The following is a 17,493-nucleotide window of genomic DNA, read 5'->3' on the forward strand; positions in this document are numbered from 1 at the left end:
CACAACTCCTGTAATCTTAGTGTCACCCGCAAACTTGATAATCAGTCGCGCTATGTTTTCTTCTAAGTCAACCCCAACACCCTCCCCCCCACCCTCCCCATCCCGACACCCTCCCCCCCACCCCACCACGACACCCTACCCCCCACCCTCCCCACCACTCCACCCTCCCCACCCCAAGATCCGACACCCCACCCCGACACCCTCCCCCCACCCCACCCATCCCGACACCCTCCTCCCACACCGACACCTTCCCCCTGACACCCTCCCCCCCACCCCACCCCGACACCCCCCCAACCCCACCCTGACACCCGCCCCAACTCCACCCTCGCCCCCAACTCCACCCCGACACACGCCCCCCCAACCCCACCCTGACACCCTCCTCCCACCCCACCCTCCTCACCCCGACACCCTCCCCCCCCATACCCTCCCCACCTCCACACCCTCCCCATCCCGACACCACCCCCCTGCCCCCAACCGACAACCCCCCTCCCCCCATCCCACCACCACCCCAAAACGTCTATTCCCATGTCCCGGATCAGTAAATGGGCAAGAGCTGCATTTACCACTGCCGCACACCGCTGCCCTTGCCAACAAGTGTTTGATGGTCGTATCCATTGTGCAGCCGTTTCACAAACTGCACAACATGAAAAGAAGACCCGAAGCCGGAGGAGGGGGAGCAGCGCCCGGGATCCAGGGGACGGTGGGGCGGGGGGCGGGGGGGGAGTCCTGGTCCAGGGGGGATCGAGTCAGTCGGCAGTTGCTGGTATTGTCTCGGGACTCCCCGGGTCCTGATCCGGTTGCCAGGAGACGGGACGCGCCGCTCCAGCTACGGCGGCTGCAACAGGAAAGCGAAACAAGTGAAGTAGCGAAATTAACGCAGCAAACACTCAGCAGGACAAATATCATCTTTGAACCAACAAGTTGATCATTTCAGATTTGGTCCCCAACTGACGTTGAGCAGGCAGCCCTTGGGGAGTAAGTTTTAAATAATAATTGGAGATATATCCGACCAGGAGGAGACGATTCAGCCCATCAAATTCCTCCAGTCCGCCTCACCTCCCCTTTGCTCCATTTCCATATGTGTGTCAGCCATGGTTCTTTACCTGAGAGAATGTGAAGGTTCATGATCCCACTCCAGATATTCACCCAATCTGGAAAGTGGTGGGAGATGGTTGGAAATCTGCTTCTAACCAAGGGGATCAAAATTATACACTGTATTCCAGGTGTGGTCTAACCAAACTCCCATTCAATTGAAGCAAGACTTCATCATTCCTGCACTCAAATCCTCTTGCGATAAAGACTAGCATACCATTAGCCTTCCTTTTTTAAAATAAATTCAGTGTACCCAATTCTTTTGTTTTCCAATTGAGGGGCAATTTAATATTGTCAATCTACCTGCACTGCACATCTTTTTGGGTTGTGGGGGCTGAGACCCACGCAGGCACAGGGAGAATGTGCAAACTCCACATGGATAGTGACCTGGGGCCAGGATCGAACCCGGGGCCTTGGCGCTGTGAGGCAGTAGCGCTTACCACAGCGCCACTGTGCCGCCCTCCATCAGCCTTCCCAATAGCTTAATAACTCTTTCTGAGATCTTGCTGTGCATAAATTTGTTTGAAGATTATCTACAATGGCTACACAGTGACTAGGACATCCTGAAGTGAAGGAAAGTTCTTGGTAAATGGTTCTTTATCGTTGCTCATTACTGCCAACTCCACCACCTCATGAGTCAGAAGAACAATGATTAAAAAGCAAAAGATTTGATATGAACATCACGGGGTGCTATTTTATCCAATGAAAAATCAACATATCAAAAAATCTTGAAAAAACAAATATAGAATTGTCAAGAAGATAAAAACATAGGACACGATTCTCCATTCAATGCCCCTTCAATCAGGATTCCTGATCAGGCAGAGAACAGAGCGCCGAGTGAAAATTGGATTTGGTACCGTTGCAGTGATTCGATCCCCCACCAGCAGCCTTGGCGTGCTTCCCGTCTCGCATCAGCAGGAGGATGCAAGGCAAGCATTTAAGTAAAGGATAATGTCATTAACGGTCTCACAGCCGAATCTCCACCGCCCTGTTATGTTCTGACACCCACAGTGGGAAATCCACCAGGTGAGCTTTGGTGCAAATTTTCCAAAGCGTGACCCTGAAGCGACGGACCCTGAGGTGGATCAAGGAGGTCAGAGCATAATTGAGGTGCCCACCAAAGTCCATCAGAAGGCCACACTCCCCCCCCACAATGCAAATCCGCCCCCCTGCCCCCGCTCACAAGTAGGAGTGTTCACCTCCCACCACAGGAATAACGGGTCATCCCCCATAGCATGCATGCATGAAGGTGATCTCACTCTCCCCACGAGCCCCCAGGCCCCAATCAGACCCCACATCAGACCCTCATCAGAGACCGCCAACAGAGATCCCCCATCAGAACACCCCCATCAGAGAACCCCATCAGTCACCCCTGCCTGAAAGCTGAAGCGCAGCCCAGGCAGGAGAGTGAAAAGCCACTTACCCTTACCTAAAATCTGCTGCCTCAATTAAAAGTGTTTAAATCAGCAGCTGTTACAAATGCCAAAGGCTTCCTGGAAAGCCAGATAAACTTGAAAGAGCTTCAAATACCTTGACAGCCTTCAAAATGCAAAACATTAATTTAATTTCTCACAGCAATACATTGCATGAGCCAATGATTGACAGTTATATTGGTCCAGACCCAGGTGCTTCGGGTTTGTTTATTCCCTTCATGCTTAAATACATCTTCATTTCCTTGCTTTGATACTAACCACAATGTTTATAAACACTCTTGCTATGATTGACAGCTCCTTACCACATCAAAAGGAGCTAATTTATTTAAGCTGATGAAAAGAGAAAGTGATGGGGGGGCCCTTAATGGGCCTCTGATGAGGGTCTCTTTTGTGGACTCTGATGGGGCCTCTGATGAGTGTTTCCTCTGATTGAGGGCCTGATGGCAGACCTCTGATGGGAGAGCTGGGGGGTGGGATGCTGGGTGGGTGGGGTGGAGTCACCCTAATGTGTGCGTGCTTTGGGGTGGGGAGATGGCCTGTTATTCCTCTGATGGTGGGGGTGCTCGTACTTTCGATGCCAGTGGGGTGCAGGATTTGCGTTGTCAGGAGGGGCCCACCAGAAAATCTTGAGCTGCCCGCAATTTTGATTAGGTGCCCAAAACCAGGATTCCAACGGAATCCGGCGAGCGAGCTCTCGTGCATAAATTAGCATTGTAAAGTAGCACCAGCGGAGATAAGTAGCGGTTCTCAGCTGACGGGACCACTTAGGTGCCAGAGCAGAGAAATCCCGGCCATATGTCCTGTCAGATATTAACAACATAGGAACTAATTAATTTATTTACCGTTTGAGAAATAATACCACATAAATATCAATCTAGGCAACAGGTAACAAATTAAAGTGCTCCACAAGGCAATATATATATAAAATATTATATATATAATATGTATATATATATATATATAGTGCCATGTCCTTAGTGTTATTTGAGCTGGAAGATACAGAAATCAAAGGAGCTGTAAAACCTGTTGAATATAAAATTAAGAATTGGCTGATTCCCAGTCCAATAAAATATGAGGTGCCTGTACCTTTCTAAATTATCTAGTGTCGTAAAATGGCCAACGGCCTGAATATTAGGTCTGACATACAATTGGGCACTTTACTGAAAGAATTGGACATTTTAAATTAAACCACAGTCAGAACCACAGGCAGGCCTGATGGGAATTTGACCTGTCAAGTCTGAATACACTAGACAGAGACAGACAGCCAGGGCAAGTCTGGGTATGCCCTGTAAACAAGAAAATCGGTCCCGTTCAAATGGATCCATTGTTGTGGATTGCCTAGATAAAGCCAAACGATCTGGCACCTAGATTTCCCGCCGTAACCTTATTGGATAAGGGTACGTGCAGACAATGCACAGAAGATGGAGCCCTGGGGGTGGGTTCCTGGTGTCCTGCAGAGTTGCAATTGGCAACTGCAGGGTGTGTTGTGACCCCCACCACAAAACCTCATTGGCTGAGAGCCAGAGAAGCTTCTGGAAGGGCACGAAGGGAGGTATAAGGAAGAAGCATGCAGAGACCTCTCCAGCGAAGACTTGATGCAGAGACAGTGGAGAAGACTCCACAGCAGACCAGAGGACAGAAGGAAGCAGCGTGTGAAACCCACCTTCACAGACAAAAGTCCTGAGATGACCGAGACTCATTTGAACCCACAGTTCGATCCAGCTCATCGGCATGGGTAGCATTAAGAATCTTAAGGCACACTACAGTTGGGGTAATTTAAGAGATAACTGTTATTAAATTATCAACTGTTTGCAAATAATCTTAGGTTGAATTGTGAATATCTGTCTGTCCTTTGTTAATTTCACAAATAAGGGCACTTGGGTAAAACGTTTGAATAATAAACTGGTCGAAGTGTCTGAATTTTACATACAACACTTGGAACAGAGAGAACAGAGGTGTGTGCACAAAACATTGAAGGTTGTGAAAATAGTCAAAAAGGGCTATCAGACCCTGGACTTTATAAATAAGGCGTGGAATACAAAATCAGAGGACCGCTTGCGTGGCAGCATGGCATCAGTCTGCTTTGTGTGAGTGACTGTGGAACTTTGGCCCATGATGGGAAGTGTTGTGTCCACAGGAGTGATGCGAGGAGGCACAGATGCTGACGTACTAAAGGTGCTTTAATAACGATTGTGTTCGGTACAGGCTACTTATTCATTCTGCACAGTTACTCCACTAGCGATCGGCGACATCGTAGAATCCCTTCAGTGCAGAAAGGAATTAGATCTAGACACTAATGTCAATTTAGCATGGCCAATCCACCTAACCTGCACATCTTTGGATGTGGGAGGAAACCGGAGCACCCAGAGGAAACCCATGCAGACACGGGGAAAAAGTGCAAACTCAACACAGGAATTGAACCTGGGTCCCTGGCATTGTGAGGCAGCACTAACCACTGTACCACTGTGCCAGCATCACTTCCGGTGATGCCATGCCATCGTGCATATATCATGATACATTGCTCAGAGCAGCTTCAATGCAGCTTCTCAGGGATCAATATAAATACATAACATTTCCTCCCCCTTTAAATTGAACATCCCCAGCAATTTTAAACAAGTATAACATGAACTATCAACAAACAACAATAATCAATAAGTCTGATGGTTTGGGGGTCATCATTCTCTGAATGGTTGCGGACGGACTGTTACTGATGCCTGGTCAGCTCTCAACAGTGCCAACAGACTGGACCAGATGTCATAGCCTTTTGGAGTTTTAAGATAGTGCGGAAAGATTCATTCATTCGAGGAGTGATATTATAAGAAATAAGGCTTGGTTATTTTATAAACAAACTTTCTTGAAACAAAAGAAAAGAAAACAATATTTAAACTTTACTACAGCTCTGACATGAACAGACTACAAGCAGTTTCTTAACCTTAACATACTACTAGTTCCCATAAAACATCACTTTAAATAACCATGCTGCTCTTATGCCACAGGCCAAGGCAATACTTGCAGATGAAGCAATTTTTCTTCTATTGGGGTTATTTGTTCAAAACCATTTTACAAAGCCTGTCTCGGTGGCAACGTTCATGACTTCTTTGGTCGATTCCCACAGCCTTCTGCCAGTAACTGTTCAGAACAACATTTGTTTCTCTACCACTCTCTCTCTAAACTCCGCCCAACCCCTCAAACAAAGGTTCTCTCGGGTTTCCTGATTTGAACCTATCACCATGGCTGATTGCCCACTCCCGTTTATACAAAAGAACAGAGCTTTGCCATTGATATGCAATGAACCTTCTATTGACGGATAAATAGGTAATCAGACTCTGTGATTAACTAATGGCTGGTTAAACAAGGTTGTCCCGAAGGACAATTATTCATGAGTGGATCATCCTGGCTGAACTGGGACATCCTGTACATTCACACTAACAAGGTTCAGTTTGAATGTGACAAGGTAATTCAGGCTGTGGGCATACCTCTTTGACTCTGCTGCGAACAGTCTTTTCCCTTAGTCTGTTTAACCCCAAAATTGCCAGCTATTTACCCTATTTTACCCTATTTCTGGACTGAAGTTCCTAATATCTCCCTATCATGACAGTACCGTAGGTGTCTAGTTCTTGGCAGTAATTGTAGCCTCTCATGTTTCTGACTTTGTATGAACATCACCAATGTTTGTGTTGACTGGTGTTAACAGTGTAACTAAAGGTTGATTCTGTACTTGGGTTTTGTTGCTTGTTCTGGGTGAGTGTGCTTAACACTCAATTTGGCTCTGTTTCGTTACCTAGCTTTGGAGTCGCCAGGTATCGTTAAGATACCGCCACAAGTTTCAAGGTCAAGTTCAAAGCAATAAAACCATACACCAATTAGTAAGTTCAAACAAATTAGTTTATTATAATACAATTATAAACTAATCATGCACACGCTAAGATGACTAAACTATTCCTACCACTAAATAGACCAATACTTATCTGAATAAGGAACTGCCGGATCAGGGGACAATAGCCTCTTGCTCTGCACTGGGTCCGCAGATTTCAGGTTGGTACGGGTTAAAAGGGGTCAGGAGTTTCTATCTCTGGTAGCGATCGTTGTGAGACACTTACTTGCTGGTGGCTGCTGTCCGAACCTCTCCTCTCTCTCGGTCAAGGTCTTCTTCGGTAAAGGCTGGTCGAGAGGGCTGGTCAAGAGAGGAGGGCTGGTCAAGAAGAACACACTGAGTTTGGCACCTGTCTTTTGTAGGTACCAGGGCTTTGCGCCCTTTTGGGTGGACCCTCTATCTGCTGGGGATCGATTGGGTCTCTTCCCAATCGATTTGTTTGAATCCGCCCAGTACTGAGGCTGTCCCTCGGCTACTGGGCGGGCATACAGGTGCTTTGTCCTCTAACCCCGCTGGTGCCGGGGTGTCTGGCTTCCCATACAATGTTGCAATCACTTCCCTAGTTGTGTCCTTTGTCCCTGGGATCGTTCCATTACTATGCTAACTGTCCGGGAGATTGCCTCATTAGTATGCGGAATGTTTGTTTCGGTGCTGTCTGCTCTCTTAGCAGACAGAATACACAGTGGCTTGTTGCAGCCTGCTTGTGCTGCAAACGTTGTCCATTTTACCCTGCAAGCTTCGCGTTCCTCCATTTTGTATTGAGGGAATGGCCAACTTCGGTGTCTACAGTTTTAAATTGAGTTGTTGTTTTTCTCAAGGTTCTGTCAGTGTCTGGGCTTTATGAAGGTTCAAGTCAGAACCTTGTACAGTTGAACTGGATTCACTGTGTGTTCTATCTATGATGGATTGGTTCTCCTTGCCAACAATTGGCCCACATGCCTTCTCTAGATGACATAATCCCAGGTCAGGATAGCACAGGACACAGGTCCAGTCTGTGCGATGATAATAATAATAATAATAATCACTTATTGTCACAAGTCGGCTTCAATGAAGTTATTGTGAAAAGCCCCCAGTCGCCACATTCCGGCGCCTGTTTGGGGAGGCTGGTACGGGAATTGAACCCGCGCTGCTGGCGTGTTCTGCATTACAAGCCAGCTGTTTAGCCCACTGTGCTAAACTGCCCCTCATGGCAGGAACTAATTTCTCTCCTGTAGAGATATTCCGAGCCAGAACCTCTCATCCTTGGCGGAAGACAAAACATTTTGCTTTGTTTTCCCGCTGTTTGATGTGACCTTGTTCCTTTTGAACGATTTATTTGTCTTTGGAGGTTTCAATAAGTCAAATACTGAATGTAATTGTCGCTTCATCATCAGTAATGCTGGAGAAATTGTCATTGTCGAATGAGCAGTATTCCTGTACATGAGTAGGAAATGATTTTGATGTTTGGTCAATGAACCTCTTCCCTGGTTGCCATCCATTCGTAGCACAATGGTATGGTGCAGACTTAATATGTTGGACGCCATTTTCTTTCAAGAAACTTACAAATTCTTGAGAGATGAACTGTGGACCGTTATCACTCCCTTCCATACAGGTATTGGTGGAATCTCTTTGCTCCAAAGATAATTCCTAAGGCATCTCTTTCAATTTGTGCATCATTATTTTCTGCTTTGATCAATGTTCTGGACACAAAGGCAATGGCTTTCTCTTCACCCAATGGCATGATGTGGGATACCATTGCTCTCACACCACAGGGAGATTCAGCACACATCAGGACTTTAGATTTGAGCAACGCGTCCTCGGCTTGCACAAACACATTATTGCACTGATCGATGACCACGTCCACTTCTTGTTTTGGCACAGCAAGTTATGAATTGGTTTTAAAATGGTCGCCAAATTTGGAACAAATCGTCCATAATAGTTCAACAATCCTAAGAAGGATCGTAACTGGTTAACATTGTGAGATGCGGGAGCCTCTGTAATAGCCTTGATCTTCAAAGAAGTTTTGTGAAGACCTGCGATGTCTATCACTTGTCCAAAATACTTGACTGAAAATAATAATTTGCACCTGTCCTTGGGGACTCTCAATCTGTACTCCTCCAACCTTTGAAGAGTGGCATCCAGATTCCGAAGCTGTTCTTCTTTACCAGTAAGCAGAGGGCAGTAGAGCAGAGCTACTGATTGACTGTTCCGGGGAAATTTGCATATGTGCAGTGCGGTCAGCGTAATTTGAAGGTGTACCTGTGCACGAGACCCGAGGTGTTCAAGTGAAGGCAAGCATTCAGCAGAGGGCAGTAGAGCAGAGCTACTGGTTGGCTGTTCCGGGCAAATTTGCATACGTGCAGTGCGGTCAGCATATTTTGAAGGTGGTTTGTGGAGGGGCTGTTGTCAGGTGACAGTTAAACCCGAAACACTTCCTCAGTGTTTCCCCCCCTACCCCCTCCTCTAAGCAAAAAAAAAAAAACCACGGTCGTTGGGAAGCGGGAGCGGCCTCCGGATTTTTAGGCGGGAGCACGGGCATGTCGCGAAGGTGAGTGAGTGCCTTTAAAATTGCTTACCTTTCAGCGGGAGCAGGGGCCTGTCAAGAAGGTGAGTACATGTATACAAGTCGGGCGGTTGCTAAACCCGAGACACTACACTTGCAGTGTCCCCCACCCTTCCACCTCCTCTAACCTAGGGGTTGAGAGAATATCAGGTAAGCTATTGCTTTCTTTTTCTTGTTTTTTATCTAGAGGGGATGGCAGGGAAGGCAGTACAATGCTCCTCCTGCAGAATGTTTGAGGTGAGGGACACCGTAAGTGTCCCTGCTGATTTCATCTGTGGGAAGTGCACCCAACTCCAGCTCCTCAAAAACCGTATTAGGGAACTGGAGTTAGAGCTGGATGAACTTCGGATCATTCGGGAGGCAGAGGTGGTCATAGAAAGTGCTTCAGGGAGGTAGTTACGCCAAAGAATAAAGATAGATGGGTGACGGTGAGAGGGGCTGGGGGTAAGCAGTCAGTACAGGGATCCCCTGTGGTTGTTCCCCTGAGTAACAGGTATACCGCTTTGGATACTGTTGGGGGGTGGGACTTACCAAGGGTCAGCCATGGGGTACAGGTCTCTGGCACAGAGTCTGCCCCTGTTGCTCAGAAGGGAAGGGGGGAGAGGAGAAGAACATTAGTCATTGGAGACTCCATAGTTAGGGGGATAGATAGGAGATTCTGTGGGAACGAGAGAGATCGCGGTTGGTGCGTTGCCTCCCAGGTGCCAGGGTCCGCGATGTGTCGGATCGTGTTTTCAGGATCCTTAAGGGGGAGGGGGAGCAGCCCCAAGTCGTGGTCCACATAGGTACCAACGACATAGGTAGGAAAAGGGATAGAGATGTAAGGCAGGAATTCAGGGAGCTAGGGTGGAAACTTAGATCCAGGACAAACAGAGTTATTATCTCTGGGTTCTTACCCGTGCCACGTGCTAGCGAGTCGAGGAATAGGGAGAGAGAGCAGTTGAACACGTGGCTGCAGGGATGATGCGGGAGGGAGGGTTTCAGATTCCTGGACAATTGGGGCTCATTCTGGGGTAGGTGGGACCTCTACAAACGTGATGGTCTACACCTGGACCAGAGGGGTACTAATATCCTGGGCGGGGGGGAGATTTGGTAATGCTCTTCGGGAGGGTTTAAACTAGTTCAACAGGGGATTGGGAACCTGAATTGTAGCTCCAGTACACAAGAAGCTGAGAGTAGTGAGGTCATGAGTAACGTTTCAAAGTTGCAGGAGTGTACTGGCAGGAAGGAAGGTGGTTTAAAGTGCGTCTACTTCAATGCCAGGAGCATCCGGAATAAGGTGGGTGAGCTTGCGGCATGGGTTAGTACCTGGGACTTCGATGTTGTGGCCATTTTGGAGACATGGATAGAGCAGGGCGAGGAATGGTTGTTGCAGGTGCCAGGGTTTAGATATTTCAGTAAGCTCAGGGAAGGTGGTAAAAAAGGGGGAGGGGTGGCATTGTTAGTCAAGGACAGTTTGGCTGGGAGGACATTTGATGAGGACTCGAATACTAAGGTAGTATGGGCTGAGTTAAGAAACAGGAAAGGAGAGGTCACCCTGTTAGGGCTTTTCTGTAGGCCTCCGAAAAGTTCCAGAGATGTAGAGGGAAGGATTGCAAAGGTGATTCTGGATAGGAGCGGAAGTAACAGGGTAGTTGTTATGGGGGACTTTAACTTTCCAAATAGACTGGAAACACTATAGTTCGAGTACTTTAGATGGGTCCATTTTTGTCCAATGTGTGCAGGAGGGTTTCCTGACACAGTATGTAGATAGGCCAACCAGAGGCGAGGGCGTATTGGATTTGGTACTGGGGAATGAACCAGGACAGGTTAGATTTGGAGGTAGGTGAGCACTTTGGTGGCAGTGACCACAATTTGATTACGTTTACTTTAGCGATGGAAAGGGATAGGTATACACCGCAGGGCAAGAGTTATAGCTGGGGGAAAAGCAATTATGATGCGATGAGGCATGACGTAGGATGCATCGGCTGGAGAGGAAAACTGCAGGGGATGGACACAATGGAAATGTGGAGCTTGTTCAAGGAACAGCTACTGCGTGTCCTTGATAAGTATGTACCTGTTAGGCAGGGAGGAAGTGGTCGAGCGAGGGAACCATGGGTTACTAAAGCAGTTGAAACACTTGTCAAGAGAAAGAAGGAGGCTTATGTAAAGATGAGGCGTGATGGTTCAGTTAGGGCGCTTGAAAGTTACAAGTTAGCTAGGAAGGCTCTAAAGAGAGAGCTAAGAAGGGCCAGGCGAGGACATGAGAAGTCTTTGGCAGGTAGGATCAAGGATAACCCTAAAGCTTTCTATAGATATGTCAGGAATAAAAGAATGACTAAGGTAAGAGTAGGGCAGGTCAAGGACAGTAGTGGGAAGTTGTGCGTGGAGTCCGATGAGATAGGAGAGGTGCTAAATGAGTATTTTTCGTCTGTATTCACACAGAAAAAAGACAAAGTTGTCGAGGAGAATACTGAGATACATGCTACTAGACTAGAAGGGCTTGAGGTTCATAAGGAGGAGGTGTTAGTGATTCTGGAAAGTGTGAAAATAGATAAGTCCCCTGGGCCAGATGGAATTTACCGTAGGATTCTCTGGGAAGCTAGGGAGGAGATTGCTGAGCCTTTGGCTTTGATCTGTAAGTCATCTTTGTCTACAGGAATAGATCCAGAAGACTGGGATAGCAAATGTTGTCCCCTTGTTCAAGAAGGGGAGTAGAGATAACCCCGGTAACTATAGACCAGTGAGCCTTACTTATGTTGTGGGAAAAGTCTTGGAAATGTTTATAAGAGATAGGATGTAAAATCATCTGGAAAGGAATAATTTGATTAGAGATAGTCAACATGGTTTTGTGAAGAGTAGGTCGTGCCTCACAAACCTCATTGAGTTCTTCAAAAAGGTGACCAAATAGGTGGATGAGGGTAAAGCAGTTGATGTGGTGTATATGGATTTCAGTAAAGTGTTTGATAAGGTTCCCCACGGTAGGCTATTGCAGAAAATACAGAGGCATGGGATTCAGGGTGATTTAGCAGTTTGGATCAGAAATTGGCTCGCTGATAGAAGACAAAGAGTGGTGGTTGATGAGAAATGTTCTGACTGGTGTCCAGTTACTAGTGGTGTACCACAAGGATCTGTTTTGTCAATTTTATAAATGACCTGGAGGAGGGCGTAGAAGGATGGGTGAGTAAATTTGCAGATGACACTAAAGTCGGTGGAGTTGTGGACAGTGCAGAAGGATGTTACAAGTTACAGAGGATCATAGATAAGCTGCAGAGCTGGGCTGATGGGTGGCAAATGGAGTTTAATGCATAAAATTGTGAGGTGATTCATTTTGGAAGGAATAACAGGAAGACAGAGTACTGGGCAAATGGTAAGATTCTTGGTAGTGTGGACGAGCAGAGAGATCTCAGTGTCCATGTCCATAGATCCCTGAAAGTTGCCACCCAGGTTGAGAGGGTTGTTAAGAAGGCATACGGTGTGTTAGCTTTTATTGGTAGAGGAATTGCGTTTCGGAGCCATGAGGTCATGTTGCAGTTGTACAAAACTCTGGTGCGGCCGCATTTGGAGTATTGCGTGCAGTTCTGGTCGCCACATTATAGGAAGGATGTGGAAGCATTGGAAAGGGTACAGAGGAGATTTACAAGGATGTTGCCTGGTTATGGAGGGAAGATCTTATGAGGAAAGGCTGAAGGACTTGAGGCTGTTTTCATTAGAGAGAAGAAGGTTAAGAGGTGATTAATTGAGGCATACAAGATGATCAGAGGATTAGATAGGGTGGACATTGAGAGCCTTTTTCCTCGGATGGTGATGTCCAGCACGAGGGGACATAGCTTTAAATTGAGGGGAGATAGATATAGCACAGATGTCAGAGGTAGGTTCTTTACTCAGAGAGTAGTAAGGGCGTGGAATGCCCTGCCTGCAACAGTAGTGGACTCGCCAACACTAAACGCATTCAAATGGTCATTGGATAGACATATGGATGATAAGGGAATAGTGTAGAGGGACTTTAGAGGGGTTTCACAGGATGGCGCAACATCGAGGGCCGAAGGGCCTGTACTGTGCTGTAATGTTCTATGTTCTATGTTCTATGCAACCAGAATGTCATCCAGGTTATACTGAGCTCCTCTTAGCCCAGTCAAGATTTGGTCCATTGCTCTTTGGAACAATGCCGGAGCTGATGTGGTACCAAACGGTAATATTTGGTACCTAAAGAAACATTTATTTTTCACAATCATCAGAACTTCTTGAGCCTTCTGATTTACATTCATTTGTAGAAATGTCTGGCTAAGGTTGATCTTGCTAAAATGTTGGCCCCCTACCAATCCCGCAAACAAATCATCGATATGGCGTTGAGGGGATTGTTCCTCATACAGTATTGAATTTAATGATTTTGAAGTCTCCGTAAATCCATATAGATCCGTTCTTCTTAATAACTGGTATAATTGGTGCAGCCCATTCACTAATGTTTACAGGTTCCATGACTCCCGCCTTCACCAGTCATTCCAAGTAAGCATCTACTTTTGGCCTGATAGCATAGGGTACCAAACTTTCCTTCTAGCATTTTGCTTGGTTTTGTTCTTCAAGCTTCAATTTAACAATGATGTCTTTCACACTGCCCAGCTCACTATTAAACATGCTATCGTTTTTCTTGAGAATTTGTCTAAGGCTATTGACTATTCCTCCTCAGACTGCGAAACGTCTCATTCCTCGCAGCCTTTTTGCACAGCAGAAACACATTTTTTCTTTTGTTCTGTTTTCACGCCGCTTTTGTTCTGCTCGTCCTGTCTCCTCACACCTGTGGCAGAAACGAGTTTGAGTTACCCATGCTAACGATCAGTGGCGTCACTTCCGGTGACATGATGTAATATATCATTATACAGTGCTCAATGCTGCTTCTCAGAAATCAATGCAAATACATAATAGGAAGGCTCCATTGACCTGGGAATAGGAGGACCACCATACAATGCTGTACAACCATAATGATCATTGTACTGCAGAACAACACAGATGGAAAGAAAAAGGAAGGAAGGGAGATCAGAATATCAACAAACTTGTACTTCAAAATGTAACATACAACTCCATCTTCAAACATCTTGATGGAGCAGGACAAACCGTATGTGAAAGATTTCAGCAGCCAGTTAGTACCATGTCAATGCAACCCTCGTTTCATCATGACATGGAAGTTCAGATTGGCATCAGCTACAAACAAGAATGCTCCGATCGCACTATGATGACTGTCAGAGCCATTGTCTTGGTGAACGTTGAGAAAATCCTCAGCCTCATTCATGAGAATGTTTGTGTGCTTAGGGAAAATTAATCACGGGGATTTGAAAGTCCTCTTGCAAGAATGTGAGTGAGGCTCAGAAATCACCACCCATCGTTTATAATGGATTGGTGCTGGGAGAATTGATTCATTTTTGTCACAAAGTAATTTCTCCCGCTTTGTATCTTTTCACATGAACAAATCCCTTGGACTTTCACATCTCCTGGCCTCTCACCATTTACTAAATGTTGTGATTTGTTGGCTCAAATCCACACTGAACTCATTATTTTGAACACTCACGGAGTTTATCTGCACAAGTTACTATGCCACCTAACTTCAAGATTATTTTGAAACATGTACAAACAACTCTATATTCCTTCATCCATATCGTGAAAAGCTGAGACCCAGTGCAGTGTTGTGGTATTTGGAATACCACAACACACCCACTAATCAGAGAACATTCCCACTAACAGGAAACTAACAAACCATTGTCAACTGCCCCAGCAGCCTCGGACACACCCATACCTACCATCACAGCCTCTGAAGTCAGATCGGCTTTCTTGAAAGGGAAGCCTTGGAAAGCAATGGGTCCTGACGGAGTTCCTAGTGTTGCACTACGATCTTGCGCAGACAACTGCCGGGTGTGCTCGTGGACATCTTCAACCTCTCCCTGCTCCATTCCAGGTTTCCACCTGCGACAAGAAGACCACCACCATACCTGTGCCAAAGAAGAACCAGGAAATGTACCTCAATGACTACCGTCCAGTGGCTTTGACATCTATCATTATGAAGTGCTTTGAGAGGTTGGTCATGAGACGCATCAACTCCAAACTCCCAGAATGCCTTGATCCACTGCAATTCGCATACCGCTACAACCAGTCCACAGCAGGCGCGATCTCCCTGGCCCTACACTCATCTCTGGAGCATCTCTAAAACAAAGACTCCTACATCAGACTCCTATTCATTGACTACAGCTCTGCCTCCAGCACCATAATCCCAGCCAAGTCATATCAAAACTCAAAAACCTATAATAATCATAATAATCTTTATTATTGTCACAAGTAGGCTTACATTAACACTGCAACGAAGTTACTGTGAAAATCCCCTTGTCGCCACACTCCAGCGCCTGTTCGGGAACACTGAGGGAGAATTCACAATGTCCAATTCACCTAACAAGCACGTATTTCGGGACTTATGTGAGGAAACTGGAGCACCCAGAGGAAACCCATACAGACATGAGGAGAACGTGCAGACTCCGCACACACAGTGACCCAAGCGAGAATTGAGTCTGGGACCCTGGTGAAGCAACAGTGCTAACCACTGGCTCCTCCCTCTGCAACTGGATAGTCGACTTCTTAACCCAAAGACAACAGTCAGTAAGGATAAACAACAACACCTCCTCCACAATCGTCCTCAATACTGGGCCCCAAAGGTTGCGTACTTAGCCCCCTACAATATGCTCCATACACACATAATTGTGAGGCAATATTTGGATCCATCTCCATCTACAAGTTTGCTGATGACACAGCCGCAGTGGGTCGGATCTCAAACAACGATGAGTCAGAGTACAAAAGGAAGATATAGAACCTAGTGGTATGGTGTATGACAACAATCTTTCCCTCAATGTCAGCAAAACTAAGGAGCTGGTTATTGACTTCAGGAAGCGAGTGTTGTGCATACCCCTGTTTGCATCAATGGTGATGAGGTGGAGATGGTTTACAGCTTCAAATTTCCAGGTGTGCACATCGCCAACAATCTGCCCTGGTCCACCCACGTTGATGCGATGACCAAGAAAGCACAACAGCACCGATACTTCCTCAGGAAACTAAGTAAATTTCACATGCCCAAATTGACTCTTAACAATTCTTGCAGATGCACCATAGAAAGCATCCTATCTGGCTGCATCAGTTGGTGTGGCAACTGCTCAGCCTAAGACCGTAAGAAACTACAGAGAGTTGTGAACACTGCCCAGTCCATCACGCAAACCCGCCTCCCATCCATTGACTCTGTCTACACCTCCTACTGCCTTGGGAAAGCGAGAAGCATTATTAAAGACCACTCCCATCCGGGTCATTCTCTCTTCAAACCTCTTCCATCGGGCAAAAGATACAAAAGTCTGAGAACACGCAAAACAAATTCAAAAACAGCTTCTTCCCCGCTGTTACCAGACTCCTGAATGACCCTCTTGTGGATTGAACTCTCCTGCATTTTCTCTAGTGTGTAGCACTGCACCCAGCATGTATTTCGGGACTTATGTGAGGAAAGCGGAGCACCCGGAGGAAACCCATGCAGACACGAGGAGAACGTGCAAACTCCGCACAGACAGTGACCCAAGCGAGAATTGAGTCTGGGACCCTGGTTCTGAGAAGCAACAGTCTGCACGTTCTCCTCGTGTCTGCATGGGTTTCGTCCGGGTGCTCCTCCCTCTGCAACTGGATACTCAACTTCTTAACCCATAGACCACAGTCAGTAAGGATAAACAACAACACCTGCTCCACGATAGTCCTCAATACTGGGGCCCCAAAGGCTGCGTACTTAGCCACCTACTATATTCTCTATTCACACATGATTGTGAGGCAAAATTTGGCTCCAACTCCATCTACACTCCGATGTCTATGTCTATGTATTTATATTGTGTATTTATCGTAGATCCTATGTTTTTCATGTATGGAACCATCTGGACTGTACGCAGAACAATGCATTTTACCATACCTCAGTACACGTAACAATACATCTAAATCTAAAAAATCTAAAATCTATCCCCACTCTCCATTACCAATCATTTACCAACATGTGTCACAGGGTTTTCCCCAATTCTGTGCATTTTCATTTTTATTAATGATCTCTCCTTGGAAACTTCATCAAATACCTTCCAAGATTGCCTCGAGCCAAAATCCATAGATCTTCCCCTATCCATCATACTGGTGGCCTCCTCGAAGACGTCAGCTAGATTATTCAGACATGACTTACCTTCACAAATCAATATTGACCCTTTTTCATCTGTACATACCTGTCAAATATTTCAGGCACTCTGCCTCTAACAACTGTCTCACAACAGATGTTAAGCTGATGGATGGGGCGGTAGTTATGCCGTTTCTCAGTTCATCTCTTCTTAAATAATAGAATGATATTTGCAACTTTTCCATCTTATTTCTGAATATCGTCAGCTTTGAAAAATGATGACTTACTCTTCTGTAATTTTCTCGGCGATATATATTTTAACACTCAGGGGTGTAAACCATCAGGTTTTGTAAATCTAAGTCCCATTATTTTCCCAATAGCATTTTTTTGCTTGTATTAAATCCATTAA

The 17,493-nt window shown here is 46.1% G+C and overlaps 1 protein-coding gene across 3 annotated transcripts in view; it reads right to left on the bottom strand.

Moving 5' to 3' along the window:
- Window positions 1–700, bottom strand: part of LOC119950709 (cilia- and flagella-associated protein 46) — a 365,535-nt gene extending 364,835 nt beyond the window's left edge. For all 3 annotated transcript variants that reach the window (XM_038773375.1, XM_038773376.1, XM_038773374.1), the window contains exon 1: window positions 564–700. In XM_038773375.1, coding sequence (XP_038629303.1) covers window positions 564–615 — 52 coding nt within the window. In that variant the 5' untranslated portion in view covers window positions 616–700. The remainder of the gene's footprint in view (window positions 1–563) is intronic.
- Between the last annotated feature and the right edge of the window lie 16,793 nt (window positions 701–17,493).

Source organism: Scyliorhinus canicula, chromosome 16 (assembly GCF_902713615.1).
Source record: "Scyliorhinus canicula chromosome 16, sScyCan1.1, whole genome shotgun sequence".
NCBI classification, from domain to species: domain Eukaryota; kingdom Metazoa; phylum Chordata; class Chondrichthyes; order Carcharhiniformes; family Scyliorhinidae; genus Scyliorhinus; species Scyliorhinus canicula.